The 24,366-nt window shown below is 37.9% G+C and overlaps 5 protein-coding genes across 5 annotated transcripts; 1 reads left to right on the top strand and 4 right to left on the bottom strand.

The window, feature by feature from the left end:
- Window positions 1-2,302: 2,302 nt before the first annotated feature.
- LOC137137736 (V-set and immunoglobulin domain-containing protein 1-like) lies at window positions 2,303-4,356 on the bottom strand. The gene is made up of 5 exons (XM_067524375.1): window positions 4,242-4,356; window positions 3,438-4,136; window positions 3,213-3,341; window positions 2,943-2,986; window positions 2,303-2,842 (listed from the first exon to the last, which is right to left on the bottom strand). Exons 1-5 carry the CDS (start codon window positions 4,294-4,296, stop codon window positions 2,723-2,725), a joined length of 1,047 nt encoding a protein of 348 aa, XP_067380476.1. The 5' UTR covers window positions 4,297-4,356; the 3' UTR covers window positions 2,303-2,722.
- Window positions 4,357-7,707: 3,351 nt separating this feature from the next.
- On the top strand, window positions 7,708-9,853 carry LOC137137665 (carcinoembryonic antigen-related cell adhesion molecule 1-like). The gene is made up of 5 exons (XM_067524217.1): window positions 7,708-7,910; window positions 8,036-8,734; window positions 8,822-8,965; window positions 9,171-9,214; window positions 9,314-9,853. The coding sequence occupies exons 1-5, from the start codon at window positions 7,856-7,858 to the stop codon at window positions 9,431-9,433; spliced, it is 1,062 nt and encodes a 353-aa protein (XP_067380318.1). The 5' UTR covers window positions 7,708-7,855; the 3' UTR covers window positions 9,434-9,853.
- Window positions 9,854-11,315: 1,462 nt separating this feature from the next.
- Window positions 11,316-13,172, bottom strand: LOC137137735 (V-set and immunoglobulin domain-containing protein 1-like). The gene is made up of 5 exons (XM_067524374.1): window positions 13,112-13,172; window positions 12,302-13,006; window positions 12,077-12,205; window positions 11,807-11,850; window positions 11,316-11,706 (listed from the first exon to the last, which is right to left on the bottom strand). Exons 1-5 carry the CDS (start codon window positions 13,164-13,166, stop codon window positions 11,587-11,589), a joined length of 1,053 nt encoding a protein of 350 aa, XP_067380475.1. The 5' UTR covers window positions 13,167-13,172; the 3' UTR covers window positions 11,316-11,586.
- A 2,587-nt stretch (window positions 13,173-15,759) lies between these two features.
- On the bottom strand, window positions 15,760-17,698 carry LOC137137734 (uncharacterized). Its single transcript, XM_067524373.1, has 5 exons — window positions 17,546-17,698; window positions 16,726-17,433; window positions 16,521-16,629; window positions 16,251-16,294; window positions 15,760-16,150 (listed from the first exon to the last, which is right to left on the bottom strand). Exons 1-4 carry the CDS (start codon window positions 17,598-17,600, stop codon window positions 16,252-16,254), a joined length of 915 nt encoding a protein of 304 aa, XP_067380474.1. The 5' UTR covers window positions 17,601-17,698; the 3' UTR covers window positions 15,760-16,150; window position 16,251.
- A 1,742-nt stretch (window positions 17,699-19,440) lies between these two features.
- Window positions 19,441-21,917, bottom strand: LOC137137733 (immunoglobulin kappa light chain-like). Its single transcript, XM_067524372.1, has 5 exons — window positions 21,762-21,917; window positions 20,938-21,636; window positions 20,725-20,844; window positions 20,606-20,649; window positions 19,441-20,500 (listed from the first exon to the last, which is right to left on the bottom strand). The coding sequence occupies exons 1-5, from the start codon at window positions 21,814-21,816 to the stop codon at window positions 20,384-20,386; spliced, it is 1,035 nt and encodes a 344-aa protein (XP_067380473.1). The 5' UTR covers window positions 21,817-21,917; the 3' UTR covers window positions 19,441-20,383.
- Window positions 21,918-24,366: the final 2,449 nt, after the last annotated feature.

Here is a 24,366-nt window from a genome sequence, read left to right as displayed (position 1 = left end):
CCCACCTGTCTCCCTGTTCACATTAGCTGTAGTGGTCCAGTCATCTGGGAGCACTTCCTGATCACCCAGAGTCTGTCTCAGCTCCTCCCTGAAAACTACACAACTTTCTTCCTTTTACAACTTCCAGCACTTCGTCCGCTGCTGTGCCTTAGTCCTCTTCATCTTCCTCACCACCAATACTTTACAGTCAGTGGTCTCTTTCAGATTACAACGTCTACACAAGATGTCGTCCACCTGAGTGTTTCTACCTCCGCTCTTATACGTCACCCTATGTTCCTGCCTCTTCTGGAAGAAAGTGTTAACTACAGCCATTTCCATCCTCTTTGCAAAGTCTACCACCATCTGTCCTTCTGTGTTCCTGTCCTGAAGACAAAACCTGCCCATTACATTCTCATCACCTCTGTTCCCTTCACCTACATGCCCATTGAAATCTGCACCAATCACCACTCTCTCACCTCTGGAGATGCTCTGCATCACTTCATCTAACTCACTCCAGAATTTCTCCTTCTCTTCTAACTCACATCCTACCTGTGGTTCGTGACCACTAACAACATTGAACATCACACCTTCAATTTCCAGCTTCACACTCATCAACCTGTCTGATATTATTTTCACTTCAAGAATATTCCTCACAAAATCCTCTTTCAGTATAACTCCTACTCCATTGCTCTTCCTGTTTGACCCATGGTAAAATGACTTGAACCCTGCTCCTAAGCTTCAAGCCTTGCTACCTTTCCACCTGATCTCCTGGACACACAGTATGTCCACCTTCCTTCTCTGTATCATATCAATCAACTCTCTAGACTTCCCTGTCATAGTCCCAACATTCAAAGTCCCTACTGTCAGTCCTACATTCTTAGCTTTCCTCTTGTCTCTCTGCCTACAAACACACCTTCCTCCTCTCCTTCTTCGACTTCAACCAACCGTAGTCCAATTTCCGCCAGTACCCTGTAGGTCAACACCACTGGTGGCAGTTGTTGTTAACCTGGGCCCCGACCGATCCGGTATGGAAGTCATTGTCATGTTTCGCATTTTTAATTTAGCATGTGTTTTACGTCGGAAGGCCTTCCTGACACAACCCTCTCCATTTAACCAGACTTGGGACTGGCACAAGAAGACACTGGCTTGTGCCCCCTTGCGGTTGCATGTAGAGTTTTATTATGATAACGTTAGTAAATTCTTGTAATTCATGTTTTTCCATATTCAAATTTGATCAGTTGACCCATGAGTCCAAGTGGACACTTACTCCAAATGTAGTGAAATGTTGCCAAGGCTTTGCTGAGATATTGCATTGCCAGGAATGGGATGATATGAGGGAACCATGGTGGGTTAGTGCTGCTGCCCCAGAGTTACAAGGTCCCCAATTCAAATCTACCTGCTGGCTTCAGCCTTTCTGTGTGGACTATGCATGTTCTATCCATGCTCGCATGGGTTTAGTCCGTGTCTTGCGGTTTCCTCCCACAGTCAAAAGAAAGGTATGTTAGGTTAATTGGTGACTCTAAATTGCCTGTAGTTGTGAATGTGAGTGTGAATGGTTGTTTCTCTGTGTATGTCTCTCTGTGTTGGCCCTGAGATAGACTAGAGACCTGACCAGGATGTACTCTGGTTTTTTGCTCTTTTTCCGATTTACTTTTAAAAGTAGTATACAGAATAATTGTGCAACAACCTTTGGCATGTTGAAGGTAAACTGAATCAGTGTGTGTGCAGAAACTCTAATCAACCACTATGAAACACCACTTAGCAGTACATTGAGTAAAAAGGTGTTTCGTAAATTATTTTCAGTCTCATTTCATAACATTTTTGTTATGTAATGCACATTACATAGATTATTTTATAGATTAAACATGATCCACATGCAGAATGACAGAACAGTGATCGAGGTGGCAGAATGAAAGGTGTGAATGTGTGTGTGTCTGTCTCACTACATAACTGTCATCTCCATAGTCTTGAAAACATTGTGCTATTTTCTTAGTGCTTACTTTCTGCAATATCTGTGCATGGTAAAAGGGATGTCATAAATGGAAGGGAGAAATCGTGCTAAACAAAACAGTGGGTTGGGTGTGGATAGCATAGGATAAAATATTAATTTAATCAAATCCAGGGAAAGCTTGTTTTTATTGTTACAAAAGATCAGCGTACCTACCTGTTTTTGACAAGATGCAAGGTCTTATCTTCTGAACCCAAGTCAGCTGAACCCCACTCCCTATGTTCTGCCCAAATACATACATACAACACTTCTTGCATTTCTGCTGAACCTGGGGAAGGAAGGTATAATCCAGAAAAACTTCACAGAGACTCCAGAGACAACATTTTTATTAACTTTAACCAAAGCAATGATCATTTCCTCAACCTAAAACAAGGTCCTTTCATTGGCTAAAACTAATCACTCATAGGCCAGATGCAAACCAAAGTCCAGTCTCTGTAGACTTGCTACGCTAGCTATCCACCCAAACCACCTCTTAACACTCTGTTGCTGTTAATAAATGTAGCGCTATTATTGAATGTAACACTCTTTGGATAAAAGCGCTATATAAGTGGCCCTTTAACTCTCTATGTGTTAGCGAAAAACGTGATGCCTCAGAATACACTATATTACATTTTAAGGGACAATACAGGATTCAATACAGGATATTTTTCTGATTATTTACTGCTAAACAGATAGATATAGATTACATACAAAATCCAACATTTTTGTCAAAGTAGAAACATAATCAGTCTATTTTTACACCTTTACGCTGGAGTACACACATTCACTTTCAGTGTTAATCTTCTGTCTTTTCGATCTGTTGGGTAGATTGACTCTTAAAGCAGCATATTGGAGGTTGTCTGAGTCTTGATTGACCTGGTACCAAAATGTGTAGAAGTGAAGGTTATCAGTACTCACAAAACACCATCAACATCAAAATTAAACAAGCAAAATATGTTATAAGCATAATAGTTACCTCAGTATTTGTTGTGTGGGGATGTGAGAATCTTAATTGAGACCCTGGTTGTGAAACACAGACAAACAAAGACTTCTTTTATTCAAAAGTTAGAAAAGTCGCGAAGAAGGCTTCTAAAGCAGTAGGGTAACCCAGGCCTGTTTAAATGTGATGGTGAAGCTGATTTGTGTAATGGCTGGAATATTGTGGGTGCAATTGCTTAGAGAAGAGTGAAGGGGATGGGGTCCAGAGAATAGTTATTAAGATGTCTTGAGTTGTAGTACCACTCACCTGTACGTTGAGACTTGTTTCTTTTGATTATTTTGAACAATGTGAAAGTTAGTAACACAGCCAGGATGCTGGTAAATGTCAAAGCTCCACTCAAAAAATACACAACAGAGGTGTAAGATTTCACCTCATCTGTAGAGAGACATCAGACACAGAAGTTCATTTTTATCTCTGGGAATGTATCACCAATTGTTCTAAAGAGACAACTTCTGCTAGAAAGATACTTACACTCAATGTCCACATTGGTCCCATTTCCAAGCAGTATTTTTCCACATGAGGCAACAGCACAGTAGTAGGTTCCAGCATGAGAACGAGTCAAGTTTTTCATTTGTAAATTGTAGACACACATATGTGTTTGTGTGTCAGGTTTCCTCTCACACTGATTGTTCCTGTCATCATTGGTGTAAACGATTCCTGGATGAGATTCTCCAGATTCTTTGAACCAATAAACACTGTGTTCTTCATCACAGGTCCCAGTGTGAATTGTACAGTTCAGAGTCACAGATTCTCCAGGTTTGATGGTCTCAGATGCTGACTGATGGATCAATGTTTGGATTTTCAAATCTGGCCCCCTTACACTGATAGTAATCTCCTCGGCAAAAGTCAACAAGTACGTATAGCTATTTGCACATAAGTACGTAGCTGAGTCTGAAATGCTCAAATTCAAAATTGTCAAGTGATTTGTACCATTTCCAGTTTCCAGTGTGAAGCGGTTGTTGTTCTTGAATTCATCATAAAAAGTATTTCTTATATCATACACATAGAAGCTAGAAATGAGCTTTGGTTTCTGTCCCAGAGTTTGCTTGTACCAAAAAAGCCATGCTGAATCATCAACTTCATAAAAACAGTGTAAAGTCAACTTGTCCCCTGCTTTAACTGATACAAAACCACTGTCTTGGCGAAAAGGTTTCAGCGAAGTTATCTGATCTAAAATGAGATGAGAGACAAAGCAAGTGTAGATTTAGACAGAATTCAGAGACAACAATACACAAAGAATCTATATCTTCTATAGAGCATAAAAATACAACTCACCTCTTTTCCACAAGAACAAACAGAAAAAATACAGGACAAATTTAGTAGATGTCATTGTGCTGAAATGGGTACGATGAATGAAGAAATGCTGATAGTTCCTCCACTCTTAACTGAAAAGAGTGTGTCTTTCTGATTGGGCAGCCTGAAGTGACACTGCATGATCTATATAGGAAGCATGGTCACATGTTACCTGCTATGATATATATAGTCTCAAGTTTGTATATTAAGAAGATTCATATGTGAACAAATATATTAAGGATATTGTTTCTTATAATTAAAATGTAATTTAGAAATTAGGTAACTGCATATCAAATGAGAACAAAAAGTGCATAGTACAAGTCGACCAAAGGTTAACATTCTGTATATGGAGTTGTTGCCAGATCTAACAGACAGTAAAACGTAGATTTTTGCAGTATCATGCAATTTCATATATAAATACTTTATTTCAAACAACCTATTTCATCATTGCTTTGAGTCAACAAGGTTATATTTTAAATGCTTTGCAGTAACATTCTTTTGTCTTGAGCAAAATTCATTTCATTGTTACTCAACCAGTTATAGCTACAATATACAAGAAACAATATAAAATTATCTCACTTGTTTGTATTTAACTATGATTATATTTATTACAAATGTATTATCCTAGAGCCAGAGAGTTTTGACATTTAAGTCACTTAAGCTGCATCTGTATTAAACCACAAGCACTTTGGTTAAACCTACAATAACTGCTGCACTAGTAGAGAGAATAGCTATGCTGTGCAGTGTTTGGAGCTAAATGCTCAAAAATTTACAGTAGCAATGTGAATATTCCACAGTTACTGATATTAAAATCTCAGGTTAGATTTTTATTATGGTCTTCTTTTCTTTTGGGCTGTTCCCTTTCAAGGGTCATCACAGCGAATCATGTGCCTCCATCTAACTCTATCCTCTGCATCCTCTTCTCTCACACCAACTAACTTCATGTCCTCTCTCACTACATCCTTAAATCTCCTCTTTGGTCTTCCTCTAGACCTCCTGCCTGGCAGCTCCAACCTCAGCATCCTTCTACTGATATATTCACAGTTTCTCCTCTAAAAATGTCCAAACCACCTCAATCTGGCCTCTCTGACTTTATCTCCAACACATCTAACATGAGCTGTCCCTCTGATGTCCTCATTCCTGATCCTGTCCATCCTCGTCCCTCCCAAAGAGAACCTCAACATCTTAAGCTCTGCTACCTCCAGCTCTGCCTCCTGTCTTTTCTTCAGTACCACTGTCTCTAAGCCGAACAACATCTCTGGTCTCACCACCGTCTTGAACATCTTTCCTTTCATTCTCGCTGATACTCTTTTATCACACAACACACCTGACACTTTTCTCCACCCGTTCCAACCTGCCTGCACTCGCCTCTTCACCTCTTTTCCACACTCTCCGTTGCTCTGAACCGTTGACCCTAAGTACTTAAAGTCCTGCACCTTCTTCACCTCTGCTCCCTGTAACCTCACCGTTCCACCAGGGTCCCTCTCATTCCTCCACCTGCTCCCTTACTAGCAGAGTCATTCTACACACCACCATCCTGTGTTGTTTGGCTACACTCTCCCCTACCAATACTTTACAGTCACTGATCACTTTCAGATTACAACATAGACACAAGATGTCGTCCACCTGAGTGCTTCTACCTCCGCTCTTGTACGTCAACCTATGTTCCTGCCTCTTCTCGAAGAAAGTGTTCACTACAGCCATTTCCATCTTCTTTGCAAAGTCTACCACCATCTGTCCTTCTGTGTTCCTGTCCTGAAGACCAAACCTGCCCATCACATTCTCATCACCTCTGTTCCCTTCACCTACATGCCCATTGAAATCTGCACCAATCACCACTCTCTCACCTCTGGAGATGCTCTGCATCACTTCATGTAACTCACAACAGAATTTCTCCTTCTCTTTTAACTCACATCCTACCTGTGGTTCATAACCACTAACAACATTGAACATCACGCCTTCAATTTCCAGCTTCACACTCATCAACCTGTCTGATACTCTATTCACCTCTAGAACATTCCTCACAAAATCCTCTTTCAGTATAACTCCTACTCCATCTCTCTTCCTATCTGACCCATGGTAGAACAACATGAACCCTGCTCCTAAGCTTCTAGCCTTGCTACCTTTCCACCTGGTCTCATCGGTGTTCAAGCATCGGTGTATGTTTAATGTGCGTGCTCAATGATACAAAAGGTCATGACTGTGTGTATTATCAGCTTGGAAATACTGTGGTTACTATTGAATTTTGCTCACAACTAAAAGGTCACCTTTCTGTCTGAAGTTTGTATGTTCTGCCTGTGCTTGCATGGGTTTCCTCTGGCTAATCTGCTTTCCTCCCACAGTATAAAGACATACATTTCAGGTTAGGTAGTGATATTACCCTTTAGGTGTAATTGCAAGTATGAATGGATGTCAGTCTCTGTATGTTAGTCGTGAGACAGATATCCATCGCCATTTGTCCAATGACACCTGGGATCACCAAGAGGTTAAGATAATGCGGTGGATAAAACCAGGAGAAGAAAATTTTAAAAATGTGATCACCTTTTATCTATAATATTTCAAGACTGATATATGTTCTGAAAGGTACAAAGTAATAATAGTGCATCAGTTAAGTAAATTACTCTATGCATCAATCTGGAGATCATAAACAATTACAATAATTTGCTGTCTTGTTAGAAATTATCATTACTGGAAGAGATAATGCTCTAAAGATTAAAGTCACAGAAAAGTCTCTGTGTATGATCATTGTCACAGATACTACTATATAATACTATAGCAAAACGACATGCAGCCTTGCCCTGTAAGAGTCCTGTTTACCACTTACATTGCAGAAACACATACCGAAAAAGAAATGAAGCAGTCATCACATTTAGCCCCATGCTTTTTACTTTTTATCTCTGTAGGTTCAGCTGGTACAGTGGTTTACAGCAGGATGTAGATGTGGGTGCTCTCCCACATAAATGCATTCTAAAAGAAATAGTACAAAAACATATAAAAATTAATGTAGGACTAGTTATATAGAGCAGTTGAAAAACAACTTCAAATGTGTTCAAACAAGCAGATAGAACCAAAACATAACGTTTTCTCAGTTTTACAAAATCCAAGTATTGAGGTAGGTCATCTAGGTTATCTGATCAAACACACTGTCAAAGTTTGAGTTCACAATTATAAAAAAGATTTTTCACAAACACAGTTCAATTCACCTGAAGATATGGAAGCTGGGAATGATGTCACATCCAAGTTGGCCATGTTCTGATTTTTATACAGAAGTATATACTACAGTATATAATAAAGCTTTCACAATGTTGACGTGCAGAACAATCTTGGATTTTAAAGCTGGGGTTATTATGATACCTTCACCTTTCAGAAATCTGACTTTTTCTTTAAATTTACAACTGGCTTCTCAGAAATTCTGACTTTTCTTGGCTATGTAGATTTTAGGAGGCGGTGAATGTGTGACGTTTTCTAAGTAGGACATACAGTAAATAGTGGGTCATATCAGATTGGCAAATCAAACTCAGCTATGTCTGTGTAGAGTGGAGAAAGCACAGTACAGTACCGCGATCCTTTTCATTTCACTCAAGAATTCGAACAAGATGACATCTCTAAAGTTTATCTTTTATCTGACATGTTTTTTCTTGGGGAAAAATGGTGAGTTGCAGATTTTTTATTTTATTTTATAGCAGCTCCTAAACTGCATTACAGCTATTACATTTCGATTCTATTACATGTGCAGTAATTAACTGAATATTTGCTTTATTCTTATTACATTTCAGCTCAGCAGAACAACCTGAAATCCCCCTCTTATCTACATCAAGTGGGAGGTTTTGTATCAGTTGAAGCTGGAGATAATGTGACTTTACAGTGTTTCCATCACATTAATGATGTAGCATGGCTTTTCTGGTACAAGCAAACTCTGGGAGAGAAACCAAAGCTCCTCTCTAGCTTCTATGCGTATGATACAAGAATCACATTTAATAATGAATTCAAGAACGACAAACGCTTCAAACTGCATACTAAAAATAACACAAATACTTTGTTAATTTCTAATTTAACCGTTTCAGACTCAGCTACTTATTACTGTGCCAACAGTATTACATTTGTGGTGAATTTTACAGAGGGCACCGTTGTCAGTGTAAGGGAGAAAGATTTGAACAACCAAGCTGTGATCCATCAGTCAGCATCTGAGACCGTCAAGCCTGGAGGTTCTGTGACTTTGAACTGTACTATTAAACCTGGGACCTGTGATGAAGGGCACAGTGTTTACTGGTTTAAAGCTTCTGGAGAAACTTATTCAGGAATAACTTTCACTCATGAAGACAATAATCATTGTGACAAGAAACCTGATACAAACACTTGTTTCTACAATCTGCCACAAAAAAGCCTGAATCGTTCTCATACTGGGACTTACTACTGTGCTGTTGCCTCATGTGGAAAAATGCTGTTTGGAAATGGGACCAATGTGGATGTTAAGGGTAAGTAACCTTCTAGCCGAGCTTGTCTCATTTGAACTATTAGTGTTACTTTTCCATTGAAGGTGAACGTCTGTTCTGATTCTACAGATTTGTCTGACTCTACAGATGAGGTAAACTCTTACTCCACGCTTGTATATTTCTTGAGCGGAGCTTTGACATTTACCACCATCCTGGCTGTTCTACTAACTTTCACATTGTTCAAAATAATCAAAGGAAACTGTCAATGTACAGGTGAGTGGTACTACAACTCAAGCTATCCTACTACCTATTCTCTGGACCCCATCCCCTTCACTCTTCTCTAAGCAATTGCACCATAAATCAGCTTCACCATCACATTTAAACAGGCCTGGGTTACCCTACTGCTTTAGAAGCCTTCTTCATGACTTTTCTAACTTTTGAATAAAAGAAGTCTTTGTTTGTCTGTGTTCCAAACTAGAGTCTGAAATTAGATTCTCACGTCCCCACACAACAAATACTGAGGTAACTATTATGCTTATAACATATTTTGCTTGTTTAAGTTTGATGTTGGTGGTGTTTTGTGAGTACTGATAACCTTCACTTCTACACATTTATTACCAGGTTAATCAAGACTCAGACAACCTCCAATATGCTGCTTTAAGAGTCAATCTACCCAACAGATCGAGAAGACAGAAAAGTAACACTGAAAGTGAATGTGTGTACTCCAGCGTAAAGGTGTAAAAATAGACTGATTACATTTCTACTTGGCGAAAAATGTTGGATTTTGTATGTAATCTATATCTATATCTATCTATATCTATATCTATATCTCTCTCTATATATATATACCTGGTGTTTAGCAGTAAATAATCAGAACAATATCCTGTATTGAATCCTGTATTGTCCCTTAAAATGTAATATAGTGTATTCTGAGGCATCACGTTTTTTGCTAACACATAGAGAGTTAAAGGGCCACTTATATAGTGCTTTTATCCAAAGAGTTACATTCAATAATAGCGCTACATTTACTAACAGCAACAGAGTGTTAAGAGGTGGTTTGGGTGGATACCTAGCGTAGCAAGTCTACAGAGGCTGGACTTTGGTTTGCATCTGGCCTATGAGTGATTAGTTTTAGCCGATGAAAGAACGTTGTTTTAGGTTGAGGAAATGATCATTGCCTTGGTTAATGTTAATAAAAATGTTGTCTTTGGAGTCTCTGTGAAGTTTTTATGGATTATACCTTCCTTCCCCAGGTTCAACAGAAATGCAAAAAGTTTTGTATGTATGTATTTGGGCAGAACATAGGGAGTGGGGTTCAGCTGACTTGGGTTCAGAAGATAAGAACTTACATCTTGTCAAAAACAGGTAGGTAGCAGTGATCTTTTGTAACAATAAAAACAAGCTTTCCCTGGATTTGATTAAATTAATATTTCATCCTATGCTATCGACACACGACCCACTGTTTTCTTTACCTTGATTTCTCCCTACCATTTATGACATCCCTTTTACCATGCACAGATATTGCAGAAAGCAAGCACTAAGAAAATAGGACAATGTATTCAAGATTATGGAGATGACAGTTATGTAGTGAGACAGACACACACACATTCACACCTTTCATTCTGCCACCTCGATCATTGTTCTGTCATTCTGCATCTGGATCATGTTTAATCTATAAAATAATCTATGTAATGTGCATTACATAACAAACATGTTATGAAATGAGACTGAAAATAATTTACGAAACACCTTTTTACTCAATGTACTGCTAAGTGGTGTTTCATAGTGGTTGATTAGAGTTACTGCACACACACTGATTCAGTTTACCTTCAACATGCCAAAGGTCTTAGCACAATTATTCAGTGTACAACTTTTAAAAGTAAATCGGGAAAGAGAAAATAACCAGAGTACATCCTGGTCAGGTCTCTAGTCTATCTCAGGGCGAACACAGAGAGACATACACAGAGAAACAACCATTCACACTCACATTCACAACTACAGGCAATTTAGAGTCACCAATTAACCTAACATACTTTTCTTTCGACTGTGGGAGGAAACCGGAAGACATGGACTAAACCCATGCGAGCATGAGTAGAACACAATAGGCACTTTGTTGTTATAAGGCCCAGAAGAATGTAGTAGATACTGGGTCCTGGGGTCACAAGATCTACAGCAAGGTGCAAAAAAAGGATTGTATTGCCTCACAACTGTAACTGACAGATAACCTAAAAAAGGGAAAAAAATGATGACTGTCCACGGCGTGCACCTGGTTTCTTCATTCATGTTTTGTGAGGGTGGTTCCTTTCTTAGGTTTGAGTATAAATAGAAGGGGTTTGAGAGATACAAGTCAGAAGACACCATCATCCATGTGTTCTTCTCCATGCCGGCATGTATTAAACTGAAATGGTTCATCACGCTGACTTCTGTCTTCAATTCTTCCAGGATCTATTAATACTTATCTAAGGAAGAGGGAAACGTTCTATTACACTACCAACCCAACCCCTACTCCCTGCATTCTCACTAAATACATACATACCACACTTCTTGCATTCTTGCAAACCTCACAGAGACTCCAGATACAACATTTTTATTCACATTAAACAACACACTTATCATTTCCTTAATGCCAAAGTTCTTTTGTAGGCTAAACCTCAAATCCCATTCTCTTTAAAATTACTATGCCAGCAATCCACCCTAACCACCTCTTAACAACTCTGTTGCTGTTAATAAATGTAACACTCTATTTGTTCGAAAAAATATTTTGCTGGTTCAATATGGAATATTGTTCTGATACTTTTTTTTTTTTTTTTACAGTGGATCACCAATGAGATACATATATAGATCACATACCAATCAAACATTTTTCTCATAGTAGAAACATAATTAGTCTATTTTTACACCTTTACGCTGGAGTACACACATTCACTTTCAGTGTTACTCTTCTGTCTTCTCGATCTGTTGGGTAGATTGACTCTTAAAGCAGCATATTGGAGGTTGTCTGAGTCTTGATTAACCTGGTAACAAAATGTGTAGAAGTGAAGGTTATCAGTACTAACCAAACACCACCAACATCAAAATTAAACAAGCAAAATATGTTATAGGCATAATAGTTACCTCAGTACTTGTTGTGTGGGGACGTGAGAATCTTAATTGAGACTCTGGTTGTGAAACACAGACAAACAAAGATTTCTTTTATTCAAAAGTTAGAAAAGTTGCGAAGAAGGCTTCTAAAGCAGAAGGGTAACCCAGGCCTGTTTAAATGTGAGGGTGAAGCTGATTTGTGCAATGGCTGGAATATTGTGGGTGCAATTGCTTAGAGAAGAATTAAGGGGATGGGGTCCAGAGAATAGGTAGTAGGATGGTTTGAGTTGTTGTACCACTCACCTGTACTTTGACCGTTGTTTCTTTTGATTATTTTTAACCATGCAAAAGTCAGTAACACAGCCAGGATGCTGGTAAATGTCAAAGCTCCACTCAAAAAATACACAACAGAGGTGTAAGATTTCACCTCATCTGTAGAGAGACAACAGACACAGAAGATCATTTTTATATCTGGGAATGTATCACCAATTGTTCTAAAGAGACAACTTCTGCCAGAAAGATACTTACACTTAATGTCCACATTGGTCCCATTTCCAAGCAGTATTTTTCCACATGAGGCAACAGCACAGTAGTAGGTTCCAGCATGAGAACGAGTCAAGTTCTTCATTTGTAAGTTGTAGACACACGTATGTGTTTGTGTGTCAGGTTTCCTCTCACACTGATTGTTCCTGTCATCATTGGTGTAAATGATTCCTGGATGAGATTCTCCAGATTCTTTGAACCAATAAACACTGTGTTCTTCATCACAGGTCCCAGTGTGAATTGTACAGTTCAGAGTCACAGATTCTCCAGGTTTGATGGTCTCAGATGCTGACTGATGAATCAAAGTTTGGATTTTCAAATCTGGCCCCCTCACACTGATAGTAATCTTCTCGGCAAAAGTCAATTTAAATGTGTATGTGTAGCTACCTGCACATAAGTACGTAGCTGAGTCTGAAATGTGCAAATTAAAAATTGTCAAGTGATTTGTACCATTTCCAGTTTCCAATGTGAAGCGTTCGTTGTTCTTGAATTCATCATAAAAAGTACTTCTTGTATCATACACATAGAATCTTGAAATGAGCTTTGGTTTCTGTCCCAGAGTTTGCTTGTACCAAAAAAACCATGCTGGATCATCAACTTCATAAAAACAGTGTAAAGTCAACTTGTCCCCTGCTTTTACTGATACAAAACCACTGTCTTGGCGAAAAGCTTTCAGCGAAGTTATCTGAGCTAAAATGAGATGAGAGACAAAGCAAGTGTAGATTTAGACAGAATTCAGAGAAAACAATGCACAAAGAATGTATATCTAATATAGAGCATAAAAATACAACTCACCTCTTTTCCACAAGAACAAACAGAAAAAATAAAGGACAAATTTAGTAGATGTCATTGTGCTGAAATGGGTACGATGAATGAAGAAATGCTGATAGTTCCTCCACTCTTAACTGAAAAGAGTGTGTCTTTCTGATTGGGCAGCCTGAAGTGACACTGCATGATCTATATAGGAAGCATGGTCACATGTTACTTGCTATGATATATATAGTCTCAAGTTTGTATATTAAGAAGATTCATATGTGAACAAATATATTAAGGATATTGTTTCTTATAATTAAAATTCACTGAGAAAATAGTTAATTGCATATCAAATGAGAACAAAAGTGCATAGTACAAGTCGACCAAAGGATAACATTCTTTATATGGAGTTGTTGCCAGATCTAACAGACAGTAAAACGTAGATTTTTGAAGATCATCCATCGTTAATATTATTTACCGTAATATTATGCAATTTCATAAATAAATCTTTTTGGACAAGATGCATTGTGCCGATGCAACCACTAGAAAAACAATTAAATACTTTATTTTAAACTAGCTATTTCGTCATGGCTTTGTATAAACAAGGCTAAATTTCAGCCACAGATCTAACAGATAGTAAAATATTGATATGAGTAGATTATCCATAACTAACATTATTTACCATAGTATCATGAAATTTCGTATATAAATACTTTATTTCAACCATGTATGTTTTTCCATATTCAAATTTGATCAGTTGACCCATGAGTCCAAGTAGGTGCTTGTGCCAAATGTAGTGAAATGTTGCCAAGGCTTTGCTGAGATATTGCATTGCCAGGAATGGGATGATGTGAGGGCACCATGTTGGGTTAGTGCTGCTGCCTCAGAGTTTACATGGTCCCCAATTCAAATCTACCTGCTGCCTCCAGCCTTTCTGTGTGGACTTTGCAAGTTCTATTCATGCTTGCATGGGTTTACTCCGTGTCTTGCGGTTTCCTCCCACAGTCGAAAGAAATGTATGTTAGGTTAATTGGTGACTCTAAATTGCCTGTAGTTGTGAATGTGAGTGTGAATGGTTGTCTCTCTGTGTATGTCTCTCTGTGTTGGCCCTGAGATAGACTACAGACCTGACCAGGATGTACTCTGGTTATTTTCTCTTGTCCCAATTTACTTTTAAAAGTAGTATACAGAATAATTTTGCTACAACATTTGGCATGTTGAAGGTAAACTGAATCAGTGTGTGTGCAGAAACTCTAATCAACCACTATGAAACATCACTTTGACTCAGTTCAGTGTACCGATCATCTGATGCAGTAATTTAGTCTTTAGTTGTTTGCTCACAGATGATAAATATGAACACACTGCTAAACAAAAATGTGAAATGCTGCAGTACATTGAGTTAAAAGGTGTTTCGTATATTATTTTCAGGCTCATTTCATGACATGTTTGTTATGTAATGCACATTACATAGATGTTGTTATAGAGTAAACATGATCCAGATGGTGCAATAATGACAGAATAGTGATCGAGGTGGCAGAATGAAAGGTGTGAATGTGTGTGTGTCTGTCTCACTACATAACATAACTTTAATGACTCATAGGCAGAATAATTTCAGCATCTAGAAGCTCCGGAATCAGAGCTTTGTATTGGACTAGGATCTGTTCAAGGCGTTAGGGGCCTATGATGACTTTCTTTGCCTGGAGGTTCCTCCTGAAATCCACTATTATTTCCACAGCCTTGAATACAGTACTACAACAGTGATGTTTTACAATATTTGTGCATGGTAACAGTGATGTCATAAATGTTAGGGAGAGATGGTGGTTTTGCAAAAAAAAAAAAGTAACAGTGGGTCAGGTGTAGTTAGCATAAGATAAGTAATTCATTTGGTCAAGGCTAGGGAAAGTCTGTTTTTATTGTTACAAAGGTTTATGTTACCTACAGATTTTCAACAAGATGTGAGTTCTTATCTCCTGAACCAAAGTGTGCTTCATTACATTAGCATTTACTGTGGTGGAATAGAGTGAATTTAGTCATATGGTTGGATAATTAGCAAACAGGCAAACAAGATGGGCTTATTGAAGAGGTCACAAAGAGGACTAGAAGTCACAGGGTGTGTCATGTTTAGAGGACTGCTTAAGATCACAGTAGGTACTTTGTTGTTCTAAGGCCCAGAAGAATGTAGTAGACAGTGGGTCCTGGGGTCACAAGTTCTACAGCAAGGTGCAATAAAAGGATTTTATCCCTTCACAACTGTAACTGACAGATAACCTAAAAAAGGGACAAGAATGATGACTGTCCACGGCGTGCACCTGGTTTCTTCATTCATGTTTTGTGAGGGTGGTTCCTTTCTTAGGTTTGAGTATAAATAGAAGGGGTTTGAGAGATACAAGTCAGAAGACACCATCATCCATGTGTTCTTCTCCATGCCGGCATGTATTAAACTGAAATGGTTCATCACGTTGACTTCTGTCTTCAATTCTTCCAGGATCTGTTAATACTTATCTAAGGAAGAGGGAAACGTTCTATTACACTACCAACCCAACCCCTACTCCCTGCATTCTCACTAAATACATACATACTACACTTCTTGCATTTTTGCTGAAGCTGGAGAAGAAAGGTTTAATCCAGAAAAACCTCACAGAGACTCCAGATATAACTTTTTTATTCACATTAAACAAGACACTGACCATTTCCTTCACTCCAAAGTTCTTTTGTAGGCTAAACCTCAAATCCCATTCTTTTTAAACTTACTATGCAAGCAATCCACCCTAACCACCTTTTAACAACTCTGTTGCTGTTAATAAATGCAACACTCTATTTGTTCGAAATAATATTTTGCTGGTTGAAAATGGAATATTGTTCTGATACTTTTTTTTACAGAGGATCACCAAGAAGATACATATATAAATTACATACAAAATCCAACATTTTTCTTAAAGTAGAAACGTAATCAGTCTATATTTACATCTTTACGCTGGAGTACACACATTCACTTTCAGTGTTACTCTTATGTCTTCTCGATCTGTTGGGTAGATTGACTCTTAAAGCAGCATATTGGAGGTTGTCTGAGTCTTGATTGACCTGGTACCAAAATGTGTAGAAGTGAAGGTTATCAGTACTCACTAAACACCACCAACTTCAAAATTAAACAAGCAAAATATGTTATAAGCATAATAGTTACCTCAGTATTTGTTGTGGGGGGACCTGAGAATCTTATTTGAGACTCTGGTTGTGAAACACAGACGAACAAAGACTTCTTTTATTCAAAAGTTAGAAAAGTCATGAAGAAGGCTTCTAAAGCAGTAGGGTAACCCAGGCCTGTTTAAATGTGATGGTAAACCTGATAAGTGTAATGGCTGGAATATTGTGGGTTTAATCCCTTAGAGAAGAATGAAAGGAATGGGGTCCAGAGAATAGGTAGTAGGATGGCTTGAGTTGTAGTACCACTCACCTGTACATTATTTTGAACAATGTGAAAGTCAGTAACACGGCCAGGATGCTGGTAAATGTCAAAGCTCCACTCAAAAAATACACAACAGAAGTGTAAGATTTCACCTCATCTGTAGAGAGACAACAGACACAGAAGTTCATTGTTATCTCTGGGAATGTATCACCAATTGTTCTAAAGAGACAACTTCTGCTAGAAAGATACTTACACTTAATGTCCACATTGGTCCCATTTCCAAGCAGTATTTTTCCACATGAGGCAACAGCACAGTAGTAGGTTCCAGCATGAGAACGAGTCAAGTTCTTCATTTGTAAGTTGTAGACACACGTATGTGTTTGTGTGTCAGGTTTCCTCTCACACTGATTGTTCCTGTCATCATTGGTGTAAACGATTCCTGGATGAGATTCTCCAGATTCTTTGAACCAATAAACACTGTGTTCTTCATCACAGGTCCCAGTGTGAATTGTACAGTTGAGAGTCACATATCCTCCGGGTTTGTTGGGCTCAGATGCTGACTGATGGATCAAAGTTTGGATTTTCAAATCTGGCCCCCTTACACTGACAGTAATCTCCTCGGCAACAGTCAACACGTATGTAAAGCTATTTGCATAGTACATGCATAAGTACATAGCTGAGTCTGAAATGTGCAAATTAAAAATTGTCAAGTGATTTGTACCATTTCCAGTTTCCAATGTGAAGCGGTTGTTGTTCTTGAATTCATCATAAAAAGTAGTTCTTGTATCATACACATAGAATCTAGAAATGATCTTTGGTTTCTGTCCCAGAGTTTGCTTGTACCAAAAAAGCCATGCTGAAGCATCAACTTGATAAAAACAGTGTAAAGTCAACTTGTCCCCTGCTTTTACTGATACAAAATCACTGTCTTGACGTAAAGCTTTCAGGGAAGTTATCTGAGCTAAAATGAGATGAGAGACAAAGCAAGTGTAGATTTAGACAGAATTCAGAGAAAACAATACACGAAGAATGTATATCTTTGTATAAAGTTTGGCCATAAAAATACAACTCACCTCTTTTCCACAAGAACAAACAGAAAAAATACAGGACAAATTTAGTAGATGTCATTGTGCTGAAATGGGTACGATGAATGAAGAAATGCTGATAGTTCCTCCACTCTTAACTGAAAAGAGTGTGTCTTTCTGAGTGGGCAGCCTGAAGTGACACTGCATGATCTATATAGGAAGCATTGTCACATGTTACCTGCTTGATATATAGAGTCTCAAGTTTGTATATTAAGAAGATTTATATGTGAACAAATAAATAAAGGATATTGTTTCTTATGTAAAAATGTACTGAGAAATTAAAGGAACTAATTGCATATGAAATGAGAACAAAAAGTGCATAATATGAGACTAGCAAAGCTTAATATTCTGCAAATGGAGTGGTTGCCAGATCTAATCGACAGTAAAATATTGATTTGAGCAGATCATCCATAACTAACATTATTTACCATAGTATCATGTTATTTCGTATGTAAATACTTTAATTTAAACGAGCTGTTTCCTCATTGCTTTGAGTCAACAAGGTTATATTTTAGATGCTCTGATTGTCCTGATCAAAAGTCAAAGTTATCTCACTTGATATGATTATATTTCATAGAAATATATTACTGTAGAGCCAGAGAGTTTTGACATTTAAGTCACTTAAGCTGCGTCTGTGTTAAACCACAAGCACTTTGGTTAAACCTACAAAAACTGCTGCACTAGTAGAGAGAATAGCTATGCTGTGCAGTGTTTGGAGCTAAATGCTCAAATATTTACAGTAGCAATGTGAATATTCCACAGTTACTGGTTTTAAAATCTCAGAATAGAGTTTTATTAAAATAATTAAGTAAATTCTTGTATTCCATTTACATTTTTCCATAGTCAAATTTGATCAGTTCACCCATGGGTTTAATTGGACGCTTGTTCCAAATGTAGTGAAATGTCCCCAAGGCTTTGCTGAGATATTGCTTTGCCAGGAATGGGATGACACAAGTGCACCATGGTGGGTTAGTGCCACTGCCTCACAGTTAGACGGTTCTCAATGGGAAAATACCTTTCGCCTGCAACCTTTCTGTGTGGAGTTTGCATGTTCTCATGGGATTCCTTCCAGGTACTCTGGTTTTCTCTCACAGTCTAAAGACATGCATGTGAGGTTAATTGATGACCGTAGATTGCCTGTAGGTGTGAATGGTTGTCTGTGTATCACCAACACACCATGTGTCTTAAGTGAGACTGGCAACCTGTCCAGTACTTGGAGGTAGCTACAGGTGGAGCTAATCAAGTGTTTGAGGGCACAGGCCACAATGTCTTCCTACTTATAAATCCTCAGCCTTCCTGAGTAAATGGTGAGCTCTCTTTTCCCCGCACACTTTTCTGTTTATTTTGTAATCTTGGTTTAGTTATGTTATATTTCACACTCATCACCGATTGGACTGATAAAGTTATTTTATTATATTTACTTCATATTTCATTTTTGTCATATTTTAGCTATATTAGCAAAGTGTTTATTTTGCCCTTTACCTCTTGTGAGAGGCATGAGCTCATAGGGACCATGACCTTTGACTACTAAAATCTAATCAGTTGAATTATAAGTAAAAGTGGACGTCTGTGCCAATTTTAAAGAAATTATTTTGAAGGTGTGCCTGAAATTTTGGGCTAATGAGAATTGGAGATGCTTAAAGACAAACTAAGACAAACTAAGTCCTCTGAAGTGGACTGTACATACACAGCGGTTCTGTTCACCAATCTAAGTTTTATGTCAAAGTTTCAAAGTATAAAAGCCAATAGTTAGAGTTTACCATAAGGCATCTGGGAGGATGTCAGAACCTGGCTCAACATTATGCGACAAAGAAGGGAGGCCACACAAGGTTCTCAAATAACTCAACATATTTTAATTGAGTACATGAAGATTCGAGTTATGTTTGTGAGCAATTCAGTGTTGTATGCAATTTTGGATGGAAATTGTAAAAGACATGTAAAACAAAACAAAAAGAGGACTCAGCAAGCAGCCGATTGGAGGATACAGAGCCGATCTTTAAGGCCTAATTTACAGGAACCTATACCCAATTGACACAGGTGTACCGCATGCCTAAAACTCAGTTCCACCCACTGGCTTCCTGGAAGACAAGGAAATACACAGCCAACCACACATGGACAAAGAGAAAAAACAGATCTGGCTTAGGCCATCACACAGACTGGTGAAAGTTTTTTTTATGTACACTCTCTCCAATCGTAGCCACTGAAGCTTGAAACTAATCAGAGCGGTCACAAGTGTTTTGGTGGGCTCCCATACTAAGCTCATTCTTGCATGGGCACTAAATTTAGTCTAGATTAGGATGATTCATGCATATGGCATATTCATTGTATTTCTGAATGATAGGTTTATCTGTTTTGTGATTTTTCATGTATTCATCCCCTGATCAATGGCTTATCCATTCAGGAAGTTTTTCAGCATTAATTTTTATGCTGGGTGCCCTTCCTGCCGCAATCCTCCCATTTTATACACGGTCGCTCTTGGTGGCTGCGTGGGGCCACACTTGGTGGGCTGGGATTTGAACCTGTTGCCTTCTGCATCCCAACCCAATGCTCTACCACTGATCCATTAAGCCCCCCTATCGTGTATTCATCCCCTGACTTCTGTATTACAGAATTTACAGTATAATTCTGTTTAAAGGCTACTGAGATAGATTATTGACATACTTATAAATTCCATGTCATTTGTACAGCATTAATAATTCTGACCACATAGGGATGTATAAAACAATTTATTTATCAAAAAGAAGACACACAAATGCATCATAACATCTAAACTTAAACTGAAAACATTTAAAATTCAACAAAATCTTATTAAATAAAAAAAAATGTCTAGAGCTTTACACTGGAGTACACACATTCACTCTTGGTTGTATTCCTCTGTCTCGATCTGTTGAGCGGTTTACCACTTAAAGCGGCATAAAATAGATTGTTTGGATCTTGATATCCCTGATAACACGATATCAAGAAATAGATTAGCATATTAATCGGTTCATAAATGTAAAATATATCTGCATTTAATATTTATTAATGTATTATACTATTAACATTCACCTCTGTATTTGTTGCAGAAACAGGTAATAATTCTGCTTGCGACTCTAGTTTTGAAAGAGAAAAATATAGTTATATAAGTAAAATGATACGCTTAATGAAATCAAGCCAATACAACTCACCTCTACATTGGCAGTTGTGCGTCTTGATTATCTTGTACACTGTGAAAACAGCCAGGATGGTGGTGAATGTCAAAGCTCCACTCAAGAAATACATAAGCGTGGTGTTAGAGTTCACCTCGTCTGCAGACAGACATCAGAAACAGACGTTCACCTTCAATGGAAAAGTAACACTAATGGTTTAAATGAGACAAGCTCGGCTAGGAGGTTACTCACCCTCAATGTCCACATTGGTCCCATTTCCAAACAGTATTTTTCCACATGAGGCAACAGCACAGTAGTAAGTCCCAGTATGAGAACGATTCAGGCTTTTTAGTTGCAGATTGTAGAAGCAAGTGTTTGTCTCCGGTTTCTTGTCACAATGATTATTGTCTTCATGAGTGAAAGTTATTCCTGAATAAGTTTCTCCAGAAGCTTTAAACCAGTAAACAATGTGCCCTTCATCACAGGTCCCAGGTTTAATAGTACAGTTCAAAGTCACAGAACCTCCAGGCTTGACGGTCTCAGATGCTGACTGATGGATCACAGCTTGGTTGTTCAAATCTTTCTCCCTTACACTGACAACGGTGCCCTCTGCAAAACTCACCACAAATGTAATACTGTTTGCACAGTAATAAGTAGCTGAGTCTGAAACGGTTAAATTAGTAATTAACAAAGTATTTGTGTTATTTTTAGTATGCAGTGTGAAGCGTTTGTCGTTCTTGAATTCATTATTAAATGTGATTCTTGTATCATACACATAGAAGCTAGAGATGAGCTTTGGTTTCTCTCCCAGAGTTTGCTTGTACCAAAAAAGCCATGCTACATCATTAATGTTATGGAAACACTGTAAAGTCACATTATCTCCAGCTTCAACTGATATAAAACCTCCCACTTGATGTAGATAAGAGGGGGATTTCAGGTTGTTCTGCTGAGCTGAAATGTAATAAGAATAAAGCAAATATTCAGTTAATTACTGCACATGTAATAGAATCGAAATGTAATAGCTGTAATGCAGTTTAGGAGCTGCTATAAAATAAAATAAAAAATCTGCAACTCACCAATTTTCCCCAAGAACAAACATGTCAGATAAAAGATAAACTTTAGAGATGTCATCTTGTTCGAATTCTTGAGTGAAATGAAAAGGATCGCGGTACTGTACTGTGCTTTCTCCACTCTACACAGACATAGCTGAGTTTGATTTGCCAATCTGATATGACCCACTATTTACTGTATGTCCTACTTAGAAAACGTCACACATTCACCGCCTCCTAAAATCTACATAGCCAAGAAAAGTCAGAATTTCTGAGAAGCCAGTTGTAAATTTAAAGAAAAAGTCAGATTTCTGAAAGGTGAAGGTATCATAATAACCCCAGCTTTAAAATCCAAGATTGTTCTGCACGTCAACATTGTGAAAGCTTTATTATATACTGTAGTATATACTTCTGTATAAAAATCAGAACATGGCCAACTTGGATGTGACATCATTCCCAGCTTCCATATCTTCAGGTGAATTGAACTGTGTTTGTGAAAAATCTTTTTTATAATTGTGAACTCAAACTTTGACAGTGTGTTTGATCAGATAACCTAGATGACCTACCTCAATACTTGGATTTTGTAAAACTGAGAAAACGTTATGTTTTGGTTCTATCTGCTTGTTTGAACACATTTGAAGTTGTTTTTCAACTGCTCTATATAACTAGTCCTACATTAATTTTTATATGTTTTTGTAGTATTTCTTTTAGAATGCATTTATGTGGGAGAGCACCCACATCTACATCCTGCTGTAAACCACTGTAGCAGCTGAACCTACATAGATAAAAAGTAAAAAGCATGGGGCTAAATGTGATGACTGCTTCATTTCTTTTTTGGTGTGTGTTTCTGCAATGTAAGTGGTAAACAGGACTCTTACAGGGCAAGGCTGCATGTCGTTTTGCTATAGTATTATATAGTAGTATCTGTGACACTGATCATACACAGAGACTTTTCTGTGACTTTAATCTTTAGAGCATTATCTCTTCCAGTAGTGATAAATCTAACAAGACAGCAAATTATTGTAATTGTTTATGATCTCTATATTGATGCATAGAGTAATTTACTTAACTGATGCACTATTGTTACTTTGTACCTTTCAGAACATATATCAGTCTTGAAATATTATAGATAAAAGGTGATCACATTTTTAAAATTTTCTTCTCCTGGTATTATCTACCGCATTATCTTAAACTCTTTTGATCCCAGGTGTCATTGGACAAATGGCGATGGATATCTGTCTCACGACTGACATACAGAGACTGACATCCATTCATACTTGCATTCACACCTAAAGGGTAATATCACTACCTAACCTGAAATGTATGTCTTTATACTGTGGGAGGAAAGCAGATTAGCCAGAGGAAACCCATGCAATCACAGGCAGAACATACAAACTTCAGACAGAAAGGCCCCTGCTGGGTATCTGACATTTCAACCAGTGACCTTTTGGTTGTGAGCCAAATTCAATAGTAACCACAGTATTTCCAAGCTGATAATACACACAGTCATGACCTTTTGTATGATTGAGCACGCACATTAAACATACACCAATGCTTAAATATGTTACGATGTCACTAAATGTGCCCTAGTCTAGAGTCAAATTGATAAAACAAGTATGGAGGCGTAATTTAGAACAAATTTAATGATATTGTATTGTGGCAAAGCAGTGGGCACCCACCCAAGATTACTCCAAGGGCACAACACAGAATGTTCAATGAAAAACCGTATAACACCTAAAGATTTAAGGAATTCAGTGGAGTTGCTTAACACCTCTATTGAGGAAATGTCAAGTGGGCAGTTGAAAAAAATGGTAAAATAGTTAGAGAATAGGAAAGAACACCGATGAGACCAGGTAAAAATGCAAGGCTAGAAGCTTAGGAGCAGGGTTCAAGTTGTTCTACCATGGGTCAGATAGGAAGAGAGATGGAGTAGGAGTTATACTGAAAGAGGAGTTTGTGAGGAATGTTCTAGGGGTGAAAAGAGTATTAGACAGGTTGATGAGCCTGAAGCTGGAAATTAAAGGTGTTGATGTTCAATGTTGTTAGTGGTTATGAACCACAGGTAGGATGTGAGTTAGAAGAGAAGGAGAAATTCTGGAGTGAGTTAGATGAAGTTTTGCAGAGCATCCTAACCCAGTTTCTTGTCCATAACCACCTATTGCATCATATTGTAATAGATCATAATTTATTCTGTGTGCACAATAAAATGTAAACGTTGAAGCGGTTACTGCTAAGTGGCCCTGTAAACAGAAACTTTTCAGGTCAGGCCAAGATCGGCCTTTGATGCATTGTTCTTGTAAAAACAGTGCAGCCAGCTACAGTGAGATAACATGGTTATTTACTACCGGTAATTTTAGTGCGTTGTGATTTTAAACAGTAACGTTAAGCACTTGTGTATTGGAAACACATTGCAACACAGTTACAGACGTATGCCCATGTTTATATCGTCTATCCCTGATGACCTTTGAGGGAAAAATCAAAAACACAGCCTTAGGATATAAAATATGAATGTGGATTGGGCCATGGTGTGGGATATAATCAGAGGGTCCACAACTATGAATTGGATACATACACACACAACTGCATTATAAGAAGTTCATAATTTGTTTTATTTTCATTATTAAATACACAA

Source organism: Channa argus, chromosome 12, assembly GCF_033026475.1.
Source record: "Channa argus isolate prfri chromosome 12, Channa argus male v1.0, whole genome shotgun sequence".
Classification (NCBI taxonomy): domain Eukaryota; kingdom Metazoa; phylum Chordata; class Actinopteri; order Anabantiformes; family Channidae; genus Channa; species Channa argus.
Note: the sequence above shows the minus strand (reverse complement) of the source record. Positions and strands in the feature narration are given on the sequence as shown.

Excerpts from the sequence above, each read along its gene's own strand:
- LOC137137734 (XM_067524373.1), bottom strand. The coding sequence starts at position 17,600 with ATGACATCTACTAAATTTGTCCTGTATTTTTTCTGTTTGTTCTTGTGG. Across the intron at positions 17,434-17,545 it reads TTTGTTCTTGTGGAAAAGAG|CTCAGATAACTTCCCTGAAA; the intron begins GTGAGTTGTATT and ends ATCTCATTTTAG. Across the intron at positions 16,295-16,520 it reads TTGTTCAAAATAATGTACAG|AGTCTCAAATAAGATTCTCA; the intron begins GTGAGTGGTACT and ends TTTCACAACCAG.
- LOC137137665 (XM_067524217.1), top strand. The coding sequence starts at position 7,856 with ATGACATCTCTAAAGTTTATCTTTTATCTGACATGTTTTTTCTTGGGG. Across the intron at positions 7,911-8,035 it reads TTTTTTCTTGGGGAAAAATG|CTCAGCAGAACAACCTGAAA; the intron begins GTGAGTTGCAGA and ends ATTACATTTCAG. Across the intron at positions 8,735-8,821 it reads GACCAATGTGGATGTTAAGG|ATTTGTCTGACTCTACAGAT; the intron begins GTAAGTAACCTT and ends CTGATTCTACAG.
- LOC137137736 (XM_067524375.1), bottom strand. The coding sequence starts at position 4,296 with ATGACATCTACTAAATTTGTCCTGTATTTTTTCTGTTTGTTCTTGTGG. Across the intron at positions 4,137-4,241 it reads TTTGTTCTTGTGGAAAAGAG|ATCAGATAACTTCGCTGAAA; the intron begins GTGAGTTGTATT and ends ATCTCATTTTAG. Across the intron at positions 2,843-2,942 it reads CCCACACAACAAATACTGAG|GTCAATCAAGACTCAGACAA; the intron begins GTAACTATTATG and ends TTTTGGTACCAG.
- LOC137137733 (XM_067524372.1), bottom strand. The coding sequence starts at position 21,816 with ATGACATCTCTAAAGTTTATCTTTTATCTGACATGTTTGTTCTTGGGG. Across the intron at positions 21,637-21,761 it reads TTTGTTCTTGGGGAAAATTG|CTCAGCAGAACAACCTGAAA; the intron begins GTGAGTTGCAGA and ends ATTACATTTCAG. Across the intron at positions 20,845-20,937 it reads GACCAATGTGGACATTGAGG|ACGAGGTGAACTCTAACACC; the intron begins GTGAGTAACCTC and ends GTCTGTCTGCAG.
- LOC137137735 (XM_067524374.1), bottom strand. The coding sequence starts at position 13,166 with ATGACATCTACTAAATTTGTCCTTTATTTTTTCTGTTTGTTCTTGTGG. Across the intron at positions 12,206-12,301 it reads GACCAATGTGGACATTAAGT|ATGAGGTGAAATCTTACACC; the intron begins GTAAGTATCTTT and ends GTCTCTCTACAG. Across the intron at positions 11,707-11,806 it reads CCCACACAACAAGTACTGAG|GTTAATCAAGACTCAGACAA; the intron begins GTAACTATTATG and ends TTTTGTTACCAG.